The sequence below is a fragment of the Siniperca chuatsi genome, linkage group LG11 (genome assembly GCF_020085105.1).
Source record: "Siniperca chuatsi isolate FFG_IHB_CAS linkage group LG11, ASM2008510v1, whole genome shotgun sequence".
Classification (NCBI taxonomy): domain Eukaryota; kingdom Metazoa; phylum Chordata; class Actinopteri; order Centrarchiformes; family Sinipercidae; genus Siniperca; species Siniperca chuatsi.
In genome coordinates this window covers 8,524,711-8,551,885 of record NC_058052.1, presented here as the reverse complement: position 1 = coordinate 8,551,885, position 27,175 = coordinate 8,524,711, and the positions used below count along the sequence as shown (strand labels likewise).

Here is a 27,175-nt window from a genome sequence, read left to right as displayed (position 1 = left end):
ACAGAAGAAAGCTTTTTTATTTGATTACAGACATTGGATTCCTTATAGTTCACTTACTTTTTCAGTGCTAAAGCTACCTGACCTGTACTTACCAATATTGCACAATTGCACCAATCTTGTTGTCCCACTAAAGTAATTACAGGGTAAGAAATGTAATCAGCCGGTGCTATTCTAATGATAATGCTAAGATAACAGGTCCCAAATACAGGTTATCAACATGTAATTACATCCATTATGCTGTCGAAAACAATGAACAAGAAGCAAATAGGCAAATTTATCCAAGCTATATTTATTTACATAAAACAGTTTTTAAACAAAAGTTTATGGGCACAGATCAACACACTTCACACAGCTCGGAGAGAGTGTGTTCTGCTCTGAGTAGACAGTGGCAAAACGAGTTCCTCTTTACACACAAACACAAGCTCCTCTTTACACACAAACACAACATGTCTGAAATGAGTTTTGGTGTGAGGCTTCTACCTCATGGTGTGAGGTGCTTTTTTCATCTAACACCCTTTCACCAAATGTCAATTGGCAAATAAGCCCAGCCCACCCCCACAGAAGACCCTGATTAGGCTAACCATTCTCTTTATAACAGGCAGGAGGCAAGCAGATGCTAAATGTGGGCAAATAAAGAATTATAGACCTTTAAATGGTTGCCGCGCTAAACAATACTAATCATTTGAAATCCTTCAAACACACAGGTGCAGATGCAGACACACAACTTCACTAGGCAAACACATAATCACTATCTGCATGACAGTTGTCTTATTTATGGTTTGCTTTTTACACAGACATGTAGACTTTGAATGCTTGAAATGTTATCATCCAGCAATCACAATATGAATGGAGACAAACAAGTAGAGGAAATACGCTAACATATCATCTGCAGTACAAAAGGTCCTCATCTCTGACAAGATAAAGACACAATGCGACCAATGAGGCTCTCTACAAGCCTCTCTTAAGTGGACAACATTCCTTCATTGGCTTGTGAACTTTCTCTGCTGCAGGCCTTTTCTGCTTCCTCAAGGCTACTATTGTTCCGGTGTGGTCATCTACATCTACTCTGGTCATGACTTGGGTGTGTATGTAGCTCGTCTGCAGCTCCACGCTCCCCTGATTCTTGTTTTGCCATCTGAACAGGACTGAATGGACACACCCTACATCACTAATGCTCTCCCAGGGAAGGCAGGCGACATCAGCCACAGACCTGTGTGAGAAAACCAAGACATCCACAACGCATGAATGCCCAATGACACTTCAATACAAACAGAAACCATAGCCTGTATCATTCATCACCGTTAACTGACAAAGTACAGTTTTCTATTTGTGAGAGCTGAGGCAGAAGCAAAAGTTTTCAGAGACAAAACTGCACAAACAAAATCTCAAATGAATCAAAACTCGAGTTTTCTTATTTTAACTAAAAACAGTTATGTCAGAATTTGTCAAATCTATATTTATACTTTTTTCCTGCACAGTGCAATTAATACACATTTTCAGTGCCTTAAGCATTGGCTCAGGCTTTAATTCAGCTTCTTGACAAGTAATGACCCAATTACCTCTTCTCAACATGTTCACATAGGACAGCCAGTCACTGGGTTCAACCCCACAGGTGTCCAGAGTGCAAGCCCAGAAACATCAAAAGACATCTTTTATGCTCTTTTTTATGGTCTACTTACTTTGCCCATTCTGTTTACCAGAGATGTCTTTCTCAATGCTAAACAAAGCATCTTTTAAGAATCTATTGCCAAGTCCAGCTATGTAGATAGAAACTTTATACAGGCCTTTGGTTTCACACAATTTTGAGATAATTATGTTGTTGTCATCATATATTATAACTCTTTATTCTGCATAACCTTTTGCCATTTAAAATGTGTACAATTTTCAGTCACCCTGTTTTAGGACACTCAACTGAGTGCATTGTAGGAGAATTTGGTAAAGAGAGAGAGGAGCAAAAGTGCAGGTTATGTGACTAATTACAAGTTTCAGGGACGGGCAACCATTTCCCATGAAGAGCTATGAGAACTCATTTTGTGTACTATGGCCAGTTTTAAACAGATTATTTGCAAAACTACCTTCTACATGTTTATGGTATAATTATGTGGTATTACAGTGGCAAACCCATAATATAATGCGAGTACTTTGTACTAAATGTATATCATGCCGGCCATAATCACATAAGACAATATACACAAACATTGTGTGTTCACGTACGACATATATAAACTGCATATTTTACACTATATATGATTCTTATGCTGTGGGTTTTCTTCCTATTGGATAATATATGGGTTTTATTTAAACCCACCACTGAACCAGATGCAGTCACTGATTAGTTCCTCCTCTCCCTGACTGACATTGTACTAATCAGTGTACTAATGAGTTTGCTGGAATGAAAACCTGCAGACTCATGGCCTTCCTTGGCATATGGTTGCGCATCTTTGCTCCAGACAGTAATGAATAGCCACTTTAAAAGAGGGAATGAGCTAACCACCACAAAAACAATGCACATCCGATTGTTTATAGCATCTAATTTGTGTCCAAGACCCAGGCCATGCTATCTATCCTGCATCTGCACCTCCGGTCTATCTGCACTACCCTCCCCCTGCTGCGTCCACTCCTTGTGCGGTGTTCCTGGAAGACCGCAAAGGAGTAATCAATGAGTCATGTGCCCTGATTACAACCAACTCCCTAAGGGGCATCTTCAAAGGGCTCCAGAGGAGATGGAGAGAGGGAGCAGCATTGCCCTCCATGGGGTAATTACAAGTTGGGGCTCCATGGTTTCTACTCCTTTTCTGTGGACAGTCAGGCTTAAAGACAGAGCAGTTAACAATTCAGCCAGTCCTGTTAGCACAGTGGGAGGTGTTTTCAACCGCTGATCACCGACTGGTGGTGCATGCCATCAAAAATTATACAAATCCAACCTAAAGCACACACAAAAACACATGCTGTAGCACAGTGTTTACCAGGTGAGATGAACAGATGAGGAGAACACTATACACAAAAGATACTTAAGAGAAAGACAGGGAGACATTTTCAGGTTTGGTGCAGCTGCATATATGCCTGTCTATCCCAGGAAAACAAGCCAAGTGTTTATGAGCTAAAAGGGCCATAAAACTAGACAAACACACTTAAGCACTGTCTGGCTGCCTTTAGGCCCTCTGTTTTTCTCCACTACCTCCGCCTATGGCGTGTCCTTCAATATTCACACATGTTTTGTTTTCTTTATGCAGGCATGTCTTTCACTTTAGACAGCTGAAATTCCCAAATCACATGGTTGTTCATTTTGTCTTGTTACAGTAAAACACATTGTCACGAGTCTGAACAGAGCAAGCGGTGCCAGTTTTCCAAACAGCAGACTTCATAATGTTATTTATGTTAATAGAATAGTTTCATATGAAGACTGTCTGGCTCTGTCAGCACTGCAACTGAAAAGGCCATAGAGTGATAATTACTATTATTACAATTTGATCAGCACCTGCATTACTGAATCCAATGTTGTGCATCTGTTGTCTATTTAGATGTGATTCTTTATCATTATGACTGTAAATTAATTAGTGCTTAAAATGATGACTACATGGAAAGATTACCAGGAGTGGTAGCATGGAGACTGTGTGGCTGATGGTGTCTTTGGGTTAAGACTCCAGTAAACCCTGTCTGCACGGTAGCAAACAGAGAAGAGTGATCAGAGACAAAACAGTCATTAACTTTCTGGAATGGGAGAGAATAATACAGCAATGTGTGTGTGTGTGTGTATTTGCTTGCATGTAACCTGTTATGGGTGTCAATCAGGTGATTCCCATGCAAGTCCTGTAGGTCTTCTACATAAAAATCCCCTTTACAGCTGCCACCTAAAAATTAAATATAAAAGAGATGAGGCATGCATAATGCTTGTACTGCTTGCATTGTCCATACTGTCAACAGAAGAAGTTATTCTGCTGTGCTGCATTCATGCATAAATGTGTACCATGCAAATCGCAAAAAATAAAAAAATCAGCTATTTGCTATTTTTGAGCTTTTCATTATACTTAGCTATGTCAGATTTAATGTCTTAATTTGCCACTATATAACACATTGCTTTAAACGTTTCAGTTTCAATACAGTACGTGGAACAATAAAATATCACAACCACATCATCAGGGAACCAGCAGTCCATACCGGATTTAGCGCTTTATTTAGAAGGTTGAAACGCAATTCTATCTTTGTGCATATCCTTTCACATGTGGTGTAACTACATATACCATTTCACACAAAAAGAAATCATTATCCGCTACCGCCCTCTTGTGGACAAATAACACATTTTCTGATGTAAAAATGTAATTTCTAATTTGAAATGCAGTATAACATTAGGCTACTCTTAAAAAACAAGAACGATCTTAGGCCAAAGTGAGTTTATAATAAGGCCAGGTAATTCACTTAATTGGAAAAATTACCTGAAAAAAAGGAAAAAAACCTCAGTGTGAAACCAAATTTCCGGTCTGAATGATGTTACAGCCAAAAATTTTAACAGGCGGCCAATTTATAATTGGTTAGCTTCTGTTGCAATGAGACTGTTCATACAGAGGCTGCTAAATTCGTACACTGTTATTGATTCGATTTTGAACGTATCAAGGCTTAAAACCATTTATAAGTAGAAATGATAGTTCTTATTTAAAAATACGCTGTTGTATAGGCAATTTTAGCAATGACAACCATGTATTGCCTGAAAAGGGGTCCGATGGGAACCGACTAAGGATTGACAGAAGCAAGAAATTGTGCATTACAGCAGGGTACTTATATAGTAACAATAATACCAGCAGTTTGCAGTTTCCATGCTGTCAGACCCTAAAAGCCGAATACTGGAAATCCACTTCGTATGTAGTTATAAAAGAACTATTGAGTATCACTCAATGGAAAATCACTCTTTCCCATTCGGTTATAGCAGTAGACATTTTGATGTGTCTGACGGCCCATGAAGGCAGCATCACACCCTAATTTTTCCCAACATCCGGGACCTTTGGCGCTAACCAGTGTGTGTGGAAACTGGGTAAGGAGGGCAGTGGAGAGTGCTGGAAAGGCGGACTGATGACAGCTGTCAGTGTGGACAAAAACACTACCAATCTCTGAAGAGAAGCCGAATGGCTCTCCCCTATACCTCCTGAAGAAAAGGAACAACACTTTGGCAATATCTCGGGTTATTTAAAGGTGTCCCGAAGGTAACGTTATATTTTTTGGGGTGGGGAATATGACGGGAGGATCAGTGCCAGTTTGCCCTGTCTGCCTCTCAGGAGAGTCGAGGTTAGCCCCACTGGCTATCCAAGCTAACTACCCAGCTAAACTGGTCAGCTAGCCTTGGCTCCCAGAGATTGTCGTCGGTGCTGGGGGTCATTGCCGTGGAAAGGACTTGTCTGAATAGTTATCGTTTTTGTAAACGCCGGAAGTGGAGTAAGAACATAAAAGGGTAACTTTTTAATGTGAATTATGAGAGGACGAAATGCTAGTTAGCACCCCTGGTTAGCTTACCCATGAGCTGGCTAACCTTAGTCAACGTTAACGTTATTATAAGTAGGTAGCTAACGCTAACAGGGCGTTACATTGGCGTAACTTTAGCTTTAACCTAGCTAAGGTAGTTACTATCCCTTTTCCCAAATGGACATGGTATAGGGACAGTAACGTTAATGTAAACGTAAATGTTTCAGTAAGTTAGCTGAAGTTGGTTCATTAACGTTAGCTAGTAGTAACTTACTATCCTCATGCTGGTATCAATTGATAAAGGATTATCTGATTTCATTGATTTGTTAGCCAGCGTTTCTGAGGTGGTCAGGCTGGTAATTTTGTATTTTGGATCCATATCGTCAAACGTCTTCAAGGAGTGCTCATGCCCCGCTTGGGTCCTCTGACTCAGCCGGGTCCTAAACTAGGCGTTTTCCCCCGTCTTTACCAGCCAGTCACAGTGCTCTTTTGTCTGTGTGATCTGTTAACTTTGATATTGTCTGGATGTTCATCAAACACATGTCATCGTGTTGATGGTGAGAAATACTAATATACCAGCTGTTAGTTTCAAATGTCTATCCATTATCATTCCTCCTGTAGACCTCTAGCTGTAGTTTATAGGAATGTTATGTTAAAATGCTGATTTATAAGGTTGCAGTGGTCCTGCATATCACATTAAAGCTGGTTCATGTCAGCCACAACTGTTTATCCAAAGCCATTGTAGGTGCCATACATGAGTGACTGTCTGTCTGTTTTTGCAGCAATGGAAGTAAGAGTGTTCGGGTTGTGAGATTAGAGTGCAGAAAATAATATAATTTGGAGACGGCCCTAATGCATATGTCAGATTATTCACACACATGGCTTTGTTTACAGACCTGTTTAAAATAAGTTTATTTTGTCTCTGCCTTGTTTCTCTAGGTATTTACATACAGTTCTGTGTGTTTTCTGGCTTTACACATCATTGGTGGAGCTACAGTTGAGGGGGCAACATGGGGACACAAGGCTCTGGTAGAAAGCGTGCCCCTCTGAAAGATCGGTTCTCAGCAGAGGATGAGGCCTTGAGTAGCATTGCCCGGGAGGTAAGTTCATACTCCATCACAAACACCCTGTCTTTCCATTTTGGAGCCTACTCTGATGGATCTAGGTTATATTCTCCCTTCATTGCTCCATTCATATATTGCTTAATCAATACTAATGTGATTTTATTCAGCTCAGTTTCTTTTTGTTTATCCTCATTCAAATAATGGGCTCCACAAGCATATGTAGAAGATTGATTTGTCAATATCAGATGTTGGTAATTCACATTTTAAAATAAAGGGAACATGAGAAGACAGTTGAAACCATTATCAGCACTCATATGATTGGTTGACTGCACTATGGCTGAAAGAGAGACCCTTTAAACTAAAACATATATGAAATGTTATATAGCCAAAGCCTGAAAACGTTAATGTGTATGTAGGCTATTTTCAGTTGCATCTATAGTCCATGTTGTATCATTATCATTACCTAAACCAAAGAAAATGCTTTGATCATCTTCTAAATGTTATGCTTTTCAATTGTGTGATAAATGTCTTGAAAACTGAAGTATTTTAAGTAACGAATTGAAGTTCCCTATTTATATTATTTATGAAATTGACTCAGACAGAACTAAAATGAATAGATTGGGGAAAAATATGAAAATGTATTCAATTTGGACTCAGCAATTTGTGCCAGGTACGGTTGCACAGTTTTTTTTATTTTAATGCGTGTTTTTTGCCAATATTTGCAGAAATCATTGTTTGTTTTTGAACATGTCCAGGTCATGGTCTGTGGAAATTATTCAACTATACTTGTATCTAACACCAGTGGATCTTGATGATTTTTTAGTGTTCTTTTGAAAACCAAACTATTCATACACAAAAGGAGCAGAAATATATTAAAGTGATTTTACAGATGGAGTTAAACGTAAGCTGTTCTGATGATAATCAAGTTAACTTTAAATAACTCTGCAGTTTAATAGGATTTGGCTTATGGGCTTGTTGCTCTGACAACAGCTCAAGATAGATTATTTGATTATTGGGAGTAATTTCATGCACAGTGCAACCTGGCAGATAATGTGTCATGTGTCAAACTTTAGGCTTGCGTATAAAATTCTCTGTTCAACACCCAGGTGTTTAGTCAACCTGAGACAGAAACCTGCATCTATTACGCAATAAATTCTATTGATTTGAAACATGGTGGTCAAAGTTGTCATGGGCCTCTGAAGCATATAGTTATATGTGGATGTCCAGGTTTTGCTGGTTAAGTTGTGTTTCAGCCCAAGCAAGTGGAGACAGCTGGTTTGGACCACAGAGAGATTGACTTGTTTTGTAGTGTTTTAGTTATTGGGGGGGAAGCTGCCTAGCCTGTAACGACATGCCCTGGGATTATACCATTTTGTTCCACAGCAGGGCTGCCATTCCTTTGCCTTTTTTTCAGAATGAGGTGGCTAACAACATGAAATGCAAAGATAATTTTTCAGAGTTTAAAGGTCTTTTATGTTTGGTAGGTATAGGTGAAATAGCCACATTGTCTGCAGATTTTCTGTGAAGACTTCTGCTCAAGTCAAATTAATTCTTGCTTTTTCAGGTAGAAATGTAATACTAGATAAATCAGCTTTTCATAAATATTGGCATTAGCCCATTTTAAGAAAGCTTCATTTGTGTTGTTTGAAAGCTGTGCGGTGCCTCATTCTTGGGCACTAAGCACAAGGCTCTATTTGCTCTCTTTATAGTCATGCAGGCCGATCATAGAAACATGAGTCATCCGACCCTCCCAGTCAGGTCCTAAATCTGAAAATCTTTGTGGAGCAAACCAGAGATTAAATCAACTGTGCTGGGAGTTCAAGGGGTCAGTGTCTAACTTGTTGCACATCACCACCCTCCCAAACAAATTTTCAAAACATTGCTGCTTCTGCTTCGTGTTGTATGTGCCTGATTTAAGAAAAATTACAGCCCGCCTGCCTGTGCTTGGCACGGATCACTGCTGAGAATGACTGTGAATTTGAGCCTGCACCGTCACCAGCCCAGTTCTGAGGCCTCTTACATTACTGGGCAGTCAGTCCTTCTGAATACCAGCAGCTTGCTTACAAATCTGACAGTGGCCAAGTGTTAGAATTAGATGATCATCTCATACCCGTTGTCCCTCAGATTAGGATCTAAGGGAACTAAAGGTGCTTGAACAAAGCAATCATTGACTTTCCTCGGTGTATAGAGGGTGTGTGTTTATGTGGAAGCTATAGTTCATAGTCCATATGCTTTCATTTGTGATATCAACAAGTCATTATTGCAATGGAAAGTGTCACTTTCTTTTTCTGTATACGTTTAGGAGACTGCAGATTATTGCTAAATAAAATTCAGCTTTTATGCATTTATTTCAAATTGAGGATGTTAAAGTATTCCATTTACATATCTGCACCTTCCATTTAATATACATTATAGGCTTATTTGTTACAATTTTTTTTTCAATTTATAGATATATCTTTATTATCATTGTATTCAGAACAATGAAAAACTATTTAGCAGCGCTTCAGCAGTGTGCAGCATAAATATAAAATAAGGGCAAGTAACAATATAGGCAAAAGTATGTACACAAACAAGCATTAAAAACAGAGAGAGTGACCTAAAAGTACAATTATTGTTAGGTAGCAGAGTATTAAGATCATAAATGCAGCAGTATTGACCACAGTAATGGAGATGCCTTACTCCATTTACTATTTAAAATTTTATTTAATTTCATTATTTGTTGGACACTGCATGTTGTGTTTCAGTTTCAATATTGGAATATTGTGGTGATTACTTTTTTGATGAATTGTGCAGTTCATCACAATTTCCCAGAGCCCAGATGTCTTCAAGTTGCTTTTTTTAAACCAACAGTCCAACACTCCAAAATAGTTATTTTTAATATAATTTACATTTCATTGGAACTACCCTAACTGGGGTATTAGCTGGTACTCTCAGTGTACATACGCAATTCAGTGTTGGAGTGCTCCAGGTGATCTCATGCTGCATTGCTGGACACTTATTGCCCAGAGTGCTGTAGGTGTGTTTGATGTTGAACTTCTTCTGCTCAGGTTACCCTCCCAGCCCCATGACATGGCTGTCAGAGAGCTGGGGCCGGATGGGCCAGGCTATAGATAGGACAGAGACAGAGAGCTCAGCTGTGCTGCTGTGCAGAGCAGGGCACACTGTCAGACAGCTCAACAGGTGCAGAGCACAGGGCCAGCCGTCTCTCTTGCTTTCTCATTTGCTCTTTCTCCTCATACACTTGCAACTTTATTTCCTTTTTCACCTCGTACAAAGCATGTTTCATTGTATGACCATCAGTTATACTTCAAAATCACACAAAGCAGCCATAGGAAAATTGATGATACTCCTTTGTTCACATTTATTAGTGATGATGAAATGAGGAGGGTCTCTGCAGATACAGACACCGCCACACACTTATAGTGGGTCATAAATGATGATTGAAGGGGATTATTTTTGTATGAGTCCATACATTTTTCTTTTCTTTCTTTTTTTTTTTTTAGGAAAATCCTATTTATTCTGCCTTTTTAAGATTTGTGTATTAGCTACTAAAAATGCATATTTTATGTCATGGTTAGGGCTGCAACTAACAGTTATTTTCATTATCGATTAATCTGCAGATTATTTTCACAATTAATCGATTAATCGTTGTGTCAGAATGTCACAGAATTGTGAATGCTCATCACAATTTCCCAGTGTCCAAAGTGACGTTTTCAAATGGCTTCAAAAGAAAAGCTGTAAATCCTTTCATTTAAGAAGCTGGAACAAGCAAATGTTGGACATTTTTTCTTGAAAAATGACTGAAACGATTAATTGCTAATCAAAGTAGTTGGCAATTAATTTTCTTTCGTTCGACTAATCGTTGCAGCTCTTGTCATGGTCATTACTGTATCTCACTCATCACCCCAACTTTGCTCTGACTATAACATACTGGGTCAGGGTTTTCACTCATTGCCTATCTTGGGAGGTTAAGGTATCTTATCATTAAAACCAGATAGTTATTATACTCCTGTTTAACTAAAACTATGGTCTGTCCAACTGAGTACAGGTCAATTCCTCCTACTATTTAACTCTGCCTTAGCCTCAGACACAAGTGTCTTTTTTTCTGTTTTTAAAATGTTTTTGGAAATAACAATAACTAATCATTTCTATTTTACACAACACTACATATAGCATCACTATAAAACAGTGTTTGTTCATTCCAGGCTGTTATTGAAACAGGAATAGTCTATACCCGCAGGCCTACTATTCTGGCAATGCAGATAAGAAATTGCTGGAATGCTGACAGTGTTTGTCTGCAGTGAGATACTGTACACAACACACACACTGTATTTATGGACTGTCTTTTAGTTAGAGATAAAGGGCTAGGCTCCATGAGGTGGGATGTTCAGTTTCAGAGCATGTATGGAATGTAATTGGTATTATGGACGTAATGGAAGGATAGTCTACATAGTCACCTGTGTGGCTCCTAGGGGCTCGCCTAAATTAGCTCCTTCTGCTGAGGTACTCTGTAACATTAGCTCTTGTTCATATTCTGACTCAGTTGGGGGCAAATTGTGTGATGACTCTTCTCACTTTCTCCCCAGAGAAGAGTTTATTGGGCTTAGTTTTGACTTAGCTAGCTAGTTAGATATTTTGAAATCGCCTCCATATTTACAGACTGAGCAGAACCACACTATTGTGACTCTCTTTGTTTTCTCTTTGCTCTGATACTGTGCTACGCTGTTTGTTTGTGCACTATTGCCATCTCCCCCACAGGGTCTTTAAATCAGCCCTCCTGAAACTGATGGTTAGCACATGTTGTTGGTGATGAGGCATCCCAAACACTCATTCTGGACAGCACTACAGAGCTGTGACTCATGGACAAAACTGGTCAGCTAGGGCACACCGTACAGTATGGACTGTACTGTTACGCTGTACAGTGTCCATATTATAGCCTGGCTAATAGTGGGTTTGTTAGACTGATACTGACTTTGAGAGTTAAAAAAAAATCTGATAACGATATATCAGCCAATAATTATTATTTTTTTTTTACATAAGCTCAAAGGATAAACAAACACTTTTTATAAGGAATCCCTAAATTTGTCTATTAAAGACCAAGATATGTACTGAGTGGAACATTTTACAGTTGATAAATAAATTTGTCAGTGCTCTCTGGTGGATAAACTGTGTGACTGAATTACTGTTTCTACATTACCTCGAATATATGTTTGGCATTTCTGTACTGTACTGTTTCTTGTTACTTATGGGCTGAAACTTTCAGTAATACGGATTTATCGGTTGGGTTCTAGTTTGTTTTTGGTGAACTGCATTCATTCCTAGTGTGAGGTTACCACCAAGTCTCTAAAACTGTGTGGTCTATTGTTGAATATTCAGTTGTTTTTAGAAAAGCATTTAAAAGGCAGTATAACTATTGCAAGTATATCAATTTTTATCAGCAGAAAAGGTATTATAGACTTGACACATTATTCTGATGCTGCATATAACTGTCCTCTAAACTAGATTGTATATCTGAGAAAACAAAGCAGTTACACATTGTTTTCATTTTTTTTTGTTTGATTTGTTTTATATATCTAAACAAGAAACTATAGTGTTTTTATGCAGTGTTACCATAAAGTCAACATCAAAGGCTGGTTAATTTGGTTAATTAGTGTACATTTTCCACTGTCTCTTTTCTCTTACAGGAAACTGATGACTTGAGTACCCATATATGCTCATGTAAATTCTACTTTGTGATTGTTTTTTGATTGAAGCTATTCCCTTTCTTGTGTTTATTTCTTGCACTCCTTGGGTGTGTCCTCAGAGAAAGGCACCTTTATGAGTTTCCATTCATGGCTAACAAGTATGTTCATGTTGTGTGTCACAGGCAGAGGCGAGGCTGGCAGCGAAGAGGGCGGCTCGAGCAGAGGCCAGGGATATTCGAATGAGGGAACTTGAACGGCAGCAGAAAGAGGTATATAATGCAAAATGGACCTGACTGGTAAAGATGCACTGTGACCATTATTCGACCCATCAAGGGAGCTAGTGTAATGCCCCATAACTGTTGCTCTCACCACAGATCAACTGTAGTTTGAACATGGAAACTGTCCTGTTTTCTCCTCTGTGTATTTTTTCTTTTATTTGTTGTTTTTACATGAACCAGTTACTACAGTAGCTGACTCAATGTTTGCAAGCTGTTAATCTACATCCATAGTCACTGGTACAGAGGAGTTGTTTGGCTCTATACCTTGAAATATATTTTTTTAGATAAATCTGACAGTTCATACACAAAAATACCACAGTCCAAACCCACAGAAAGTGCTGCATGTCCACAGATGAAACCAAAAGTTCTATTTCTGATGTAAATGTCACCCAGTTTTTACATTTCAGCAGTTTCAGTGAATATGATTGTATGTTTTTCCTGGCACTTCCTCCCTCTGTCCAGCTTTCTTACCGCTCATCCAGTGGTAGCAACAGAAAATGGGGTCAGATCCACCAGTGGATGGTAGGCGAGCGCAAGAGAGTGTTGCAGCCTCTCACTTCACTGACACAGCCTGTTGTGTGGCATTGAGCCCCAGTCAACCCTGACCATTTAGCTGCACTTGATTTACAGACTACACTGTACCTCACTGTGGAAATATGCCTCAGCAGTGTATTTGCTTTGGAGACACCGTAATCTGTAGCTGTGTGTATTCGTAGAGCAAGCATTGGCCTTTGACTTTATTTAGGGTGGGTGAGTCTGCATGAAAGACGTTGGTTTGGATGTCCAACCTCCAGCTACTTCAGTAATGATGGATGCTTTTGAATGTTAATGAACAACTTCTGCATGGAATGAATCTGTATGTGAGTTGGTGTATCGACACAGTAAAGAGAAGCAGAGATTTTTTATTGTTGTTTTATATTGCCTTTTTAAAAGAACAGATGAGACAAAAATGTGCAATATATTAGCTGTTGTTGTATATCATTAATCCTGCTTGAAGAGGATAACATTTGCAAATGTTTATGACATCCATTTGGTTATAAACATGATGACAGAAGTTGTTTTGCATGATTTGGACTTTGCATAGCAACTGTTGAGCATTGTAGTGACCTTACTCACCCCTGTGATTGAGCCTCTCTACTTTCACTCTGTAATCTTTTCCAACTTTCCTTCCTTACTCCAGGCTGATACAGAAAAGGCCAGATCCTCTAGTAGTAGTAGATCTAGCAGCCATCATCGCCGGGTCTGTATCTCCCCCACACACATCCTCTTTGTCTGCCTGTATTTCCTTTCTTCTTTCTCCTTTAATCCTGCAGTTAATCTCTCATCACCCATGTTCCTCTCTGTCTGCTTTTCTGCTGTGACTCCATGTTTCCACATCAACAGGGGCTGGATGATGATGTCATGTCAGTCCGCAGCTACAGGGTGCGTACATAATACGTCCCTGCCAGTTTTATTAAGACTGTGCTCTCATAGGGGCACAATGATGTGTGTAAGCCATTGTTTTTGTTAGGAAAGCACTTAAAATAGTGTATTAAGCAATACATGAAATACTTTTATTTGGTAGTGTTCATTTGGGTCATATAGCATAAAATACTTTGTCTGTTTTTTATTTTAAGTCAACCTCATCAGCAATGCGTGACTTGGGGAGTCGATCCAGTTCCCGTAGAAAAGATGCCTTGGTGCGTTGTGTGTGCATGTGTGTGAGAGCATGATGTATATTCGCGGGAGGTTGGCAACTGATTGAATACCTGGATTCTTAGCATGTAACCAGAGTTCAGATGTGGCTAACTTTATTGTGCTAAGCAGAACTAACTTAAATTCCAAAGGATGTGCTCAATAGCAACCAACTGTTTTCAGATTTAAAATTTTCTTGGTGTATCCACTTTCCTTCAGTCCGTTTCATCTACTTCTGCTGCAATTATACCCATTTCATACTGGAGATTTGTATATGACTATTGTATATGATTAGGTAATACCTGGAAGGAGACATAATATTGAGGCGGCAGTAGGACGCATCTGTTTCACTTTCTTTTCCACGTTGAATTTCTCCCCGTATTATTCTTGAATGTGTTGCTGTGTGATTCTGATGGACTTTTTTGTACCTTGACAAGATATTTGGCCAGTTATCTGATAGAATCTGTCAAATTATACAATCAACAGTATGGACTCAAAGGATATTGCCAATAGCTGTTTTCAACAGGATTATATAGGGAACGTCTGCATTTGTACCTGTTAATACAAAAAAGTTATACTTTAGGCTGACTCTGCGTTTTCAACATCATATTTTCTTTACTTAATAATATCACACAACCACCATAATGGGCAGAGTGACACTGACAAATGTATTTTTTCCTTCGCTGTGGCTTTGGCAAGGTGTAGAAAAATAAATGGTTTGCTTGATCAATTGCTGTGTTGGATTACTAACCTAGTGTTAGTAGACACAACAAGATAATTGATCTTCTTCTGATCACAATCCTTGTGACTCCTGTTCTCTCTTCAGGATGGCCTCTCCACTAGCTCCACCCTCAAGACTTCCCGATCCACTGTATGTACCTATGTGATGATTATCTGTTTATCACTGATTCTACGCTTTTCCTCTAGTCCTTTTTGTCCCATTTTAGCAAATTTTTTATTTATTTATTTATTTTGTAAAATTTTTTTCTGGGCAAACAGAGTTCTGTGTACAATGACCTGCATGGCTATAAAAAGGCCAGCTCCTCGAAGAAGGACCTGCTGGTCAGTGGACTCCTTTAGTATTGGTGTCTTTGCTGCAGCCTCATGCATGGAGGCAGTGTAGACTAATCATAGTGGCTTGCAGTGGTGATTTACTGTTGATCGCCTTAACCCCTGGTAAGATTGACTATTCATTGTCTTGTGAAACGTCACATAAATGTTGAAAAGCCGTGTTGAATGTATCTGAAATAGATATTAGTCTGACACTTGAGGATAAAATGTGTTATGTCAGTGTTTGTTTGAGGTCATATTATGTTGCTACCCTTCCAGACTGGACTGTACCATGATCAAAGGAACTACACCAGCCTAACGAAGACCAAAGCACCGCCTCTTCCTTCCACTTCCACCTATCAGCCTCGGGTCGGTCCCCCTGACAGTGCTGTTCAACTTTCAATCCTGTTATACACAGGCTGATGTGGTTAAAGGACACTCAGTGAAACCAGAGCCAGTTGAAGCAGTATATTCCTATCTGCATGGTCTAGTTTATTGGACATTTATATGCCTAGGAAACTTGTTATATAACTGGGGAGGGGATATTGTCTGTGTCATAAAAGCATCAACGCAAAGAGAGAATGGTTTTGTAGTTAGTGTAGCTGATAGCCCCTAGTATGTCATAGAAATCCAAAGCTTGACTTTTAGATTGCGATCTCTCTTCACTGTAAAACAGTTCTTGTAATCGTTTGAATTTATGTAAATTAGTCGCTGACTGACAAAGGTGGTGCTCTGCCAGTATTAAAACAGTCAACAGGGACAGTGTTACCTGACCTCACTACTCCTCTCAACACTTTTGGCCCTAAATGTTACAGGGTCAGCAAAACATTCATCCTGTTTCCACTTGCTGCAGCTCTTGAGTCTCCCTCCACCTCACATTCCTGCCACAGCTTTCCTCTGGCCTCTAAACTGACATTTCCCTGCTCCCCTCCTCTCTGACAGGCCACCACTTCTTCGTCCTCCACCACTGGCACGGGGCTATCTCGCAGCTACAGCATGGTCAGTTTCTGTCCACTGAGTGGCCAGCATCTCTCTGCATGCCTCTAGTTACCTTCAGAAGTAGACCTCCCCCCTCTCTTGTGGCCACATATATCTGATAGGATGCCCAGGGTGGCTGGGACTGCTTATATTTAGCTCCTGGACACTCTTGAGCACTGTGGCCAGACATTTGTGCTTCAGTGAGATAAGGCAGGAGTTTGTGTGAAGCCAGGGCTTTTGTTGTAGAACATCGAAACAAATGGCCTACTTGATGTTGGAAATACAGAGTGTTTCTGTTTATTGCATGGCCCAGAGAAAGTCATTCTACTCAGCCTACTTAGCTAGTGCGTCAAAGATTTATTCTCCCTCTTGTGTTTTGCTGAGTCCTGCATTGTCTCCCACGTGTGCCCTCAGGCCTCTATTTACGATGACAACGGTCTTTATGGCTCGGGGTACAGTTCAAGAGCTGTAAGTCTTCTGAATGTTTGTCAAACAGCGTTTCTACAATGTCACCACCACAGCAGCTTACTGTTGTGCCTGTGGCCTGGCGTCTGTCTTCATGTTGATCCCCTTTCCTGTCGCAGCCCTCTGAATACAGCTGGTACTCCTCAGGAGCCAGCTCCACCCGCAGCAGCCCTGTGGTGAGCACCTTAAAACCACCGCTACCCTGCATGATGACAGCCAACACCACAAACAGATGCCCGCTACTAACAAGCTTCCCCTCACCCCCCTCTCAGCATCAGGTCTCCCTCCTCCTAGGTACAATGTTGATCACCCATACCAAACTAGCTAGAGCTTGCTTTAGGGAACAGCATCACTGATTGACATTAAAGTGTTTGAATTAATAATTTCTTCTGCAGTGCTGTGCAGGCTAAGATGTTGTAGCAAGGTTGTCCAATCTGACTTAGCTCCAGTTGGTGCATTTGACAAAATTATCCTAATTGCATGAATGAATTGAATAAACTGAATTGGCATTACTTCTAGGGTTACAGTCTTAGGAGTAATCCAATAATCTGTTTTAATACAGAAACTGCTACTGGATGTCTACGGATTGCTGTTTGAACAAGAAGTGTGTGTGTGTGTGTGTGTGTCAGAGAAAGCCTTGGGCATGCAGCCATCCTACATTACTTTGCCTCCTCATCATGTGCGTGTGTGTTTTGTATGTGTGCGTTTTCCTCTCAGTCTTCCTCAGATGATGACACTGTCAGCAGCGTGTCCCAGGAGCGCTTCAGCAGAGGCCGCAGGGATAGTGCGGTGAGCTGTAGGGACTGGGCTGTACAAAATCTAGACTGATGCTGTTCTGTCACAGTGGTTGATGATCTAATAATCAAAGCTTTTTCAACAGTTTCTTTTATTGTATTGTACTGCATAAGAGTATCAGCTTAATACCTATCATACCTTTTTAAATGCCTTGACCTTGAAGATTGATCTCCTCTGGCTGTATATGTCATTGTTTTCTTCTGTCCTTTTCCTATGATGATTTTTACTCTTTGGCCCTCGATTATTATTTTTTCCTCTGCCTCTATCACTATCCTCTTCATCTTGTCTGTGTGTGTGTGTGTGTGTGTGTGTGTGTGTGTGTGTGTGTGTGTGTGTTGCAAACAGTCGTCTGACTTCTCGGACATTAGCGAGTCGGCTGCTGATTATTTCAGCCGCTCCAACCGAAGAGGCAGTATTGTGTCTGACCTTGATGATTTGAGCATTCCAGATCTGGACGCTGTAAGTGGCTTAGCTAAGTTCACAGTGGGCTGGGAAGTGCAGTGCAACGCCAGTGATGGATGAATTATTGTATAACTGATGCATGAGTAAAAATAACATTTGGTTTTCAAAACTCATACCACAGTCTGTTTTTTTTTTATGACAACCTTATAAATGAGTAGTGTGATATGAGGTAAGCTGAAGTGGATGTGGCTGCAGTGTGCAGCAGCATGGACTTCTGGTATATTCTTTAATGGATTGGTGTGATTCACTCAGTGTTTCATTTGCTTGTTTGGTTGTCAACTCTTAATGATCTGTGAACATGCAGCACTCATCCCAGACTCATATTAACTTCTGGACTAACTCCCTGATTTACAGATGAGACAACAGCTCCAAGCATGACCACACAGGATGTGTGTTCTCAAAATATTTCTTCTCTTTCTTTCAGCTGGATGAAAAATGTGACAAGCAGTATTCAGATTATAGTCGGGTGAGTGCACCATTATTTTGCATTTTATATGCGTGACAATGCAGTAGTCAGTTGATATCTATGCCATATTAGGCAATTGCCAAGTAACCACAACACATCAGCAAAGAAACATTATCTGGCTTTTATGCACAAAGCCTGTGGAGACTGTGAGCCGGTGTGTCAAGCACATGACAGTGACAGTACCTCCCTCAGGAGGATTTGGACTGGGCAGGATCACTTAAGAGCCCTGCAGTATCACATGATGGTGTTGAATAACATGTCAGAGTTGTGTTGTATTGTGCTGTGTTCGTGTATTTCTGACTGGAGTTCTGTGGCACTTTGTGTTCTCAGCCATCTTCCCGCTGTGCCACCCCAGGCCTCTCAGCAGCCACATTGGCAACACTGGGTGGCACCTCATCACGACGGGGCAGCGCAGACACTGGTAGCATCTATGAGCCCGACACCAGCCTGAGTGAACTTAGGGTAAGGTGTACAATACACACAGTGTCACCCTTCTAAACTGTACATGTGACTGAATAAACTTATGAAAAAGGCTAGCATATGTATTAAATTGTGCTTGTAAATTGAGCTCTAGATGTTCATCATCACATTATCATAGAGCTTAAATGCTAATCCACATGTTCTATGTCTGAGCAATTTATGTATCTGTTCCTTCTGCATATGAACCTCCCCACAGCATTTCCTCTTTTGTGCCTTCCCTGCTGTTCTAAGTGTCTGCTTAAACTGTTTTTCTTGATGTATGCACGGGAGGACTGAATGTGACATGTGTCCTGTGAAGCTGTTCCTTATATCTGGGTGCGCTGGTCATGTGTATGCCAGCTGGACTGTTTTTGAGATGGCAGTGCGGGTGCTTTATGTCTCCTTGATACCCCCCACCCTCTCTGATGCCCCAGTTCACCCCAACCATTCCTTCCATCTGCTCTACAGGATATCTATGAACTAAAGGACCAGATTCAGGATGTAGAAGGGCGATACATGCAAGGGCTTAAAGAGCTGAAGGTAGAGGGGCTTGAGTTCACAGCATGCCTTCTCTTGTTCTCTGGGAGCAGTATGGCGTCACTAACCCCCCTGCCTCCCCACTCATACCCCTCTGTACCCCCTCCTGTAGCTCCTAACACCACAGCCGTGTCTTTGCGTGCTCCCAGTCTGAATTGCGTAATGATCCTTCTTTTGCATGATCTTCCCTCACTTCCTGTTTTGATCCAACTCACTGGTTGTGTCCTGAAATGAAGACACTCCCACGATTCAGCTGGGTTCAAAGTTGTAAGAATATTAGTTAAAATGCTCCACCTGCTGACAGATAATAGTCATGCTTTCAATTTTAAGGCTCTTCTTCTACCCAGGCTTTCATTGCCACAGCGTTTGACGGCCTTCTGGCTCTGCAGTCACCTTCAGCAGCTTCCTGTTCTCTTTGAAAGGACACTGTATGTTTTATTGATAAGAGTAGTTTACTAACAAACCTGACTCCTGGCTTGTTCTTGGTAGAGTTTGATACAGCTGATGCACTTACTAGTATTGGCTAGATTACTTTTCATCATGTTGTTTCCTGGTCCACTGCGTTGTTTCACTTCTAAAAGTGATTCAACGCATTCTAATTATTGTGTGATCAATATCACCACTTGCACATCACGTTAGTCCCAAATGACCTGCTTAAAATGGAAAAATACCACAAAAGGTGGGACAGAACTATACCTTTACTTAATCATACATGTTTTACAATCGTGATGTTTGGCCAATGTGTGTTAAATGTGTCCCAGAAACTAATTATTTTTATACCAAAGCACCCACCTGATTCATGTAGGTGAGCTGTGTTTTAAATAAGTATACTCTGTTTATGAACATGCTCCTACCCCTATCAGGAGTCACTTGCAGAGGTGGAGGAGAAGTATAAGAAAGCCATGGTGTCGAACGCACAGCTGGACAATGACAAAGGCAACCTCATCTATCAAGTGGACACACTAAAGGATGTCATAGAGGAGATGGAGGAACAAATGGCTGAGATGAAGAGGGAGCTGGAAGAAAAGTCAAAGGTGAAATATCGGTCAAATAAAAGTTACATTAAATCACCTCAGAAATCAATTTCATGTTGGTAAAGTTACAAAATACTAATATGGAAGGGTTGTGGCTGAATTGTTCTGACTATGGTTTCAGGAACTAGAAAGACAAAAGCACACATGTACAGTCCTGCAGCATAAACAAGAAGAACTGAAAGAGGGAATCCGCCAGAGAGATGAGCTTATAGAGGTAAGGCTGCCCTTGCATTAGAAAAACAACCTGTTTCTGCCAGACCGCTATTCTGTCAACACCTTGAAAGCTGTTAGTGCCTCTATGCAGGCTGCAGAGAAGGCTCTCTTCTGCAGGAACTTGATAAGGAATGATTGGCACTGGCCTGCCTCTAGGTCCTCTCCCAGTCTACTTTTCTGTCCCTTCTGACATTTAGCTTATTTGATTGTCATATCTGACTCAGAACACTATCATTTTTTCCTTTCTCAGCATTATCTCCTCAAATTAGTCTCTCCTCGCTCTGTTTCTCTCATTTTTGTGTCTGTATGTATTTATGTGCATTTTCACCTCTTTTGTCTTTGTTCTATTCAATTTTTCCTATTCTGTTCTTATACCGTACTGTCATCTTGTTACTGCTCAACACCGCTTCAGGAGAGCCAGCGAATGCAGACTAAGTTAGATGACCTCACCAGAGAGGTGTTTGACCTGCAGGAAACGATAAACTGGAAGGACAAAAAGATTGGGGTAGGAGGTCCCACGTGGGTGCTCTGACAGAACATGAGAGGCAATACATGGCTTTGCTTTTCAGCCTTTAGACATAGTGTCCATCCATCTCTTTTGCCTCTCATGCTGTCTCTGCATGATGGAGACCCTTGGGCATTAGCACATACTTGGACCCATTCACAGTTTGGATTTTTGCATGTCGAAATAATAGGGGTTTCGGTTTGGATCCTGTAACATCCACTAACCATGCAAGTCCACTGGCACTGTGTTAAGGCCTGCAGTGGACAGCCTGTGAAATAAAAATCTTTTTGTTTAAGATTGTCTTGTAAACTTAAAGAGAAATGCTATCCATATCCATATATTCTAGCATGACATGCATGGTTCCACCTGTGGATCAGTTAGTTTGTTAGGTGATGAAGTCAGACTCGTAATGATGGAAACATCATATTTGTATGTAGTTTCAGTCAAAAAGATCTACCTTCCTTACAGACTCTATATCATTAGTCCCTGTGCTCTACCACACCTCTTAACTTTTCCCAATAACATCCTCTGTTAGCATGTAGCCTTGTTCTCGTCTCTGTGTATTGTTTGTTTCTATGTCCTTGTTAGCTTGATGTGCATGTTTGTGCATGGAAGATGTCTTGTGGTGTTGCATGTCTGTCCAGAGTCTATCCAACTTCTCTTCTGCCTCTTCTCCTCTCTCTTGTTTTTTCTCGTGTGTGTGGCCAGGCCCTAGAGAGACAGAAAGAGTACTTTGATTGCATTAGGAATGAGAGGGATGAGCTCAGAGATGAGCTCGCTGACATCAAGGGGAAGGCCAAAGCAGTAGAGGTAGGTCTTCCTAAAGTCCCAGAAGAAAAACCAAGGTTAGAGGAATGAGTTGCTGGCCCAAAACTACTTTTTATACTTTTCCTTTTGGTTGGAACTAAGCCAGTTAATGCTATCCAACCTGCTACTTTGTTGTACTTTTCACTTCTGCCTCTTCGTTTTTCTTTCCATTTTATTTTCTTGTCAACTTTTTCACTACTTGCTGGTTTTGCATTACTCATTTGGTACATGTTAATCGCTACTTGACCATGATTATAGTGTACTATATCAAATTACTGGGAGATTTGTTGTTTAGAGGGTATGCGCGTAAAGTCACTTTACATAGACGTTACCACGGCAACATCCCACAGTGGCAAACACAACAGTCAGCATCTGCTTTTGTGCATTAACAGGAACTGTTGTGCAAATGACTATACAGCAGATTCAGAAAGAATATAATTTTTTATAGACTGCCAAAGGCTAAAATAAGAATTGTGAAGTAAGGCACCACATGGTTTTCTGAAAATTAGACTTGTAATATAATTCAAGTATTTTTACAAACCTGTCCAAAGTTCTTATTATTTTTGATCAGGCAAATCCTGACACATCCTGCTTTAAAATAGGACAAGGGGTCTTTAGTTTGTGCCTTCAGGCTTTGATTAATGCAACGTCAGGCCCCCAGTGTTAAGCTACTTATATGAACATGAACATATATACATGTGTGTCAGGATAACTGATAACATTCATACTTAATAAATACAAATTTTTAGACTGACAAGTTATTTTACTAATACAACACCAATATTTAGAGAGCCTTCCATCCACCATCCCTAGAAAATATCGTAAAATTGTTTGTAATAACCTTAGTTTATTTTTTTTACTCTGTAGACTAATTAATGCCAGACCTTATCTACTTTTGACAAGCATGTATAGGCTACAAAAAGCATTAGAATAACTTTACATACTGCTGGACTAACTAATGGTTATCTGAAGCCCTTGGACTCCACTGTTTACAAAAAACTGGCTAACAGTCCTATGGCATCATTCATCCTCTCCTCTGTCCTCCTCCCTCTGCTGCTGATGTGAAGACATTCACTGCAGGTAGAGAGGAAAGGCTGGTTGGTCTCAGTCTCAAAGTCTACTGGTGGATCCATACATTTCAACATCCACAGAGCGATGACTGTTCAGTATGTCATACAGATCATTGTCATTTACAGTGGCCTTTACTTTTTCACATGTTTTGTTTTCCTTTTGGTATTGAAGCTCTATCCATTCAGTAGCGGCCAACTGTTGGTTTGTTTGGTCACTCAGGGGTGGTGAGGGTGGTGGTATCATATGAAAAAGTGACATCAGTGTATAGCCTCTGTACTGTGATGGTTTTGCCAGAGTGGAGCCAGTCCTCAGTAATGTGTGTTCTCTCACCACAGACACATGGGCTCGTCATCATCCCAGACGGCACACCAAATGGAGATGTCAACCATGAGCCTCAGTCCTCAGGGATCACTGTGGTCTCCCAGGAGGCCGCTCAGGTGCTGGAGTCTGCAGGAGAGGGCCCGCTGGGTGAGACAGAGATATTGTTTCTGTCCATAGAGAACTGAAAATATATCCCTCCTGCAACTGTAACACACAAAGTTATCCTGCATGTCACGGTAAATTGCATCAGTTTAATGTATTTTCCCTCTGGTTTGTAGATGTCAGGCTACGGAAGTTGGCAGAGGAGAAAGATGAACTCTTGGCTCAGATCAGGAAGCTGAAGAATCAGCTGGAGGAGGAGAGACAGAAACACTCAAAGATGGACAGTGCATACACAGACGGGGAGAAGATGGAGAACGGTACAGACCTACACTTTATTGAGATGCAGAGTAAGTTGGCCTTACAATTATGTATCGGCACACATGAAATGATCTTTTGAACATTTTATGTATTACAAACTCAACTGGTTTCTGTTTTTCTCTGAAGGAGATGCCAACAGACAGATTAGTGAATACAAATTCAAGCTTTCCAAGGCAGAGCAGGAAATGGGTACAATGGAACAAAATGTAAGTTTAAAAAGAAATGTCTTGTCAAACTAAATAATAGCTCACATTAAATTATAGAGTTGTAAGTTTTAGAGCTCTTAACTCACCGAATTATACTCTTTTGTGTGTTTTCCAGATTGCCAGACTTGAAGGGCAAGTGTCCAGGTACAAGGCATCAGCAGACAACTCAGAGAAAGTAGAAGATGAACTTAAGGCAGAAAAACGGAAACTTCAAAGAGAGGTAAAGACACAGGCTTGCATTTTATATGAAACACTAGCAGGCTGAATGTAACTGCTCCCCTCTGTTCCCCCACAGCTGCGCACAGCTCTAGATAAGATAGAGGAGATGGAGATGACCAACAACCACCTAGTAAAGCGCCTCGAGAAGATGAAGGCCAACAGGAACGCCCTTCTGTCACAGCAGTGAGGCAACGCAGCGTCACCACAGAAGCCCTTAAACTCACACATCAGACCTCTGACTGCCATATTGTGTCTGGAGCACATTTCCATTTTAGCTGTAACACTTTAAGATTTGTAGCTAACCAAAAACACTTTAAAAAAAACTTGTAGCACAGGCGAAAAACTGCTTTTGTCTGGCAAGCCGCCAGTGTTTTTGGAGGAATGACTCAGAAACTTAACTAATAAAACTACAAAGTTGCTGGGAGATACATGAGGAAATTTCTCTAGTCACTACTTCATTTTTCAGAGCTTTGTACTACATCATGTTATCCACGAGATTTTATTTCTCTCTGGCCTGGGTGCTTGGCTGTACTTTGTTTTGTTTTTGTTTTGTTTTTTGATAAGTTGCATGAATGACTATAATGTTGCTTTTCAACTATTCAACCATCACGGCTGCTACGGCCCCGCACCTTCCCGGCGTCCCCCCACACAGTGAAGTGCCTTTTCACACTAGGAGACTGGGGGACTGCACTGCTCAATGAAACAATAATCGTTTTAACAGGTACAGAATGATGTATTTAAAATGGTGCAGTCATTATTTGAAAATATGTAGAACCAACTGTGTCTGCTGCGGTTTCATTGAAATTTTTCAAATATTTAAAAGACTTCTTGAAAATAAATGTGTAATTTACAGAAGTGTGTATACAATCGGAATCCTTTTTTTCATGATGCAGTTTTGCTATTTTCTACTTTTTCGAATCATCAAAATGTGAAGTGTGGATATGGGTTAGTTATTCTGACTGAAATAAAGTGAGCCACAGTTAGGAACCAATGTGCTATAGCATAAATCATGGAAGTACAATTTTGCAGATTTCCTTCACTCGCTCATTCAATTTTCCAGGTTTATACAGGTGTTACAAACTTGTAATTGTCCGTAAGGTATTTGGAAACAGTAGTGGCGGTGTTAATTTCCTTTACACTGAGCTCTGATCCCTCCACACTGCAGACATGTCTCAGACTGACAGGGGAAATGTAGCTGTAATAAAAGTCAAGCTTGTGTGCTGGCACATTTTAGGTATGGTTATGGGACTCATGACCCGATTCTATTTTTCCTGGCTGCATGTCCCAAGTCTTACTTTTAGAAAACCATGTGGAGGCTTGGCACATTTAAATAAGCTATTCAGAACAAGGATTTCCTGCAAGTGACACCCTTTCATACAGTGGTGTGCAAAAGTGTTGCCCCCTTCCTGCTTTCTTATTTTTATTTTTTTTTTGCATGTTTGTCACACTTAAATGTGTCAGATCATCAAACAAATTTAAATATTAGTCAAAGATAACAAGTAAACAGAAAATGCAGTTTTTAAATGAAGGTTGTTATTATTATGGGAAAACAAAATCCAAACCTACATGGCCCTGTGTGAAAAAGTGATTGCCCCCTAAACCTAATAACTGGCCACCCTTAGCAGCAACAACTGCAATCGATAACTTGCAATGAGTCTTTTACAGCGCTGTGGAGGAATTTTGGCCCACTCATCATTGCAGAATTGTTATAAATATAACCACGTTGGAGGGGTTTCGAGCATGAACTGCCTTTTTAAGGTCATGCCACAGCATCTCAATAGGATTCAGGTCAGGACTTTGACTAGGCCACTCCAAAGTCTTCATTTTGTTGTTCTTCAGCCATTCAGAGGTGGACTTGCTAGTGTGTTTTGGATCATTGTCCTGCTGCAGAACCCAAGTTCACTTCAGCTTGAGGTCACAAACAGATGACCGGACATTCTCCTTCAGGAGTTTTTGGTAGACAGCAGAATTCATGGTTCCATTTATCACAGCAAGTCTTCCAGGTCCTGAAGCAGCAAAACAGCCCCAGACCATCACACTACCACTACCATATTTTACTGTTGGTATGATGTTCTTTTTCTGTAATGCAGTGTTACTTTTATGCCAGATGTAATGGGACACACACCTTCTAAAAAGTTCAACTTTTGTCTCGTCAGTCCACAGAGTATTTTCCCAAAAGTTTTGGGGATCATCAAGATGTTTTCTGGCAAAAATGAGACCAACCTTAATGTTCTTTTTGCTCAGCAGTGGTTTTCGTCTTGGAACTCTGCCATGCAGGCCATTTTTGCCCAGTCTCTTTCTTATGGTGGAGTCATGAACACTGACCTTAAGCAAGTGAGGCCTGCTGTTCTTTGGATGTTGTTGTGGGGCCTCTGAATGGCTGAAGAAGAACAAAATGAAGACTTTGGAGTGGACTAGTGGAGATAAGTTGAGCAAACTGTTTGCAAATGTTTATTCAACATCTGTTGCATAATAGCCGAACCTTATATGGATTCAGATGTGAATTTGATACAGCATTGTAGTGAAGCTGACAGACTTTGGAGTGGTCTAGTCAAAGACCTGACCTGAATCCTATTGAGATGCTGTGGCATGACCTTAAAAAGGCAGTTCATGCTCGAAAACCCTCCGTGGCTGAATTACAACAATTCTGCAAAGATGAGTGGGCCAAAATTCCTCCACAGCGCTGTAAAAGACTCATTGCAAGTTATTGCAAATGCTTGATTGCAGTTGTTGCTACTAAGGTTGGCCTAACCTTAGGTTTAGGGGGCAATCACTTTTTCACACAGGGCCATGTAGGTTTGGATTTTATTTTCCCTTAATAACAACCTTCATTTAAAAACTGCATTTTCTGTTTACTTGTGTTATCTTTGACTAATATTTAAATTTGTTTGATCTGAAACATTTAAGTGTGACAAACATGCAAAAAAAAAAAAGAAATCAGGAAGCGGGCAAACACTTTTGCACACCACTGTACATCATGAAATATGGTTTTTCACTCAAAGACAAACATCTGAAG

At 40.4% G+C, this 27,175-nt stretch overlaps 1 protein-coding gene and 1 long non-coding RNA gene across 36 annotated transcripts; one reads left to right on the top strand and one right to left on the bottom strand.

Moving 5' to 3' along the window:
- Positions 1–294: 294 nt before the first annotated feature.
- Positions 295–4,927, bottom strand: LOC122884404. 2 transcript variants are annotated; one of them, XR_006379877.1, is made up of 4 exons: positions 4,794–4,927; positions 3,773–3,851; positions 3,591–3,657; positions 295–1,210 (listed from the first exon to the last, which is right to left on the bottom strand). It is a non-coding gene; the product is annotated as an uncharacterized LOC122884404 (long non-coding RNA). The 2 variants fall into 2 exon arrangements; XR_006379878.1 differs by lacking the exon at positions 4,794–4,927 and adding an exon at positions 4,434–4,499.
- Positions 4,928–5,003: 76 nt separating this feature from the next.
- Positions 5,004–25,014, top strand: lrrfip2 (leucine rich repeat (in FLII) interacting protein 2). 34 transcript variants are annotated; one of them, XM_044214279.1, is made up of 27 exons: positions 5,024–5,195; positions 6,391–6,551; positions 12,382–12,468; positions 12,940–12,999; positions 13,658–13,717; positions 13,861–13,899; positions 14,094–14,156; positions 14,978–15,022; positions 15,151–15,213; positions 15,481–15,570; positions 16,144–16,200; positions 16,594–16,647; positions 16,764–16,820; positions 17,362–17,433; positions 17,785–17,898; positions 18,326–18,367; positions 18,698–18,829; positions 19,295–19,366; positions 20,227–20,397; positions 20,519–20,611; positions 21,023–21,115; positions 21,824–21,925; positions 23,329–23,461; positions 23,593–23,763; positions 23,861–23,940; positions 24,056–24,160; positions 24,236–25,014. In XM_044214279.1, exons 2-27 carry the CDS (start codon positions 6,462–6,464, stop codon positions 24,344–24,346), a joined length of 2,256 nt encoding a protein of 751 aa, XP_044070214.1. In that variant the 5' UTR covers positions 5,024–5,195; positions 6,391–6,461; the 3' UTR covers positions 24,347–25,014. The 34 variants fall into 34 exon arrangements, with proteins under 34 accessions (XP_044070249.1, XP_044070250.1, XP_044070214.1 ...); XM_044214280.1 differs by lacking the exon at positions 5,024–5,195 and adding an exon at positions 5,253–5,440; XM_044214283.1 differs by lacking the exon at positions 12,940–12,999 and having other exon boundaries at positions 5,025–5,195.
- The last annotated feature ends 2,161 nt before the right edge of the window (positions 25,015–27,175 follow it).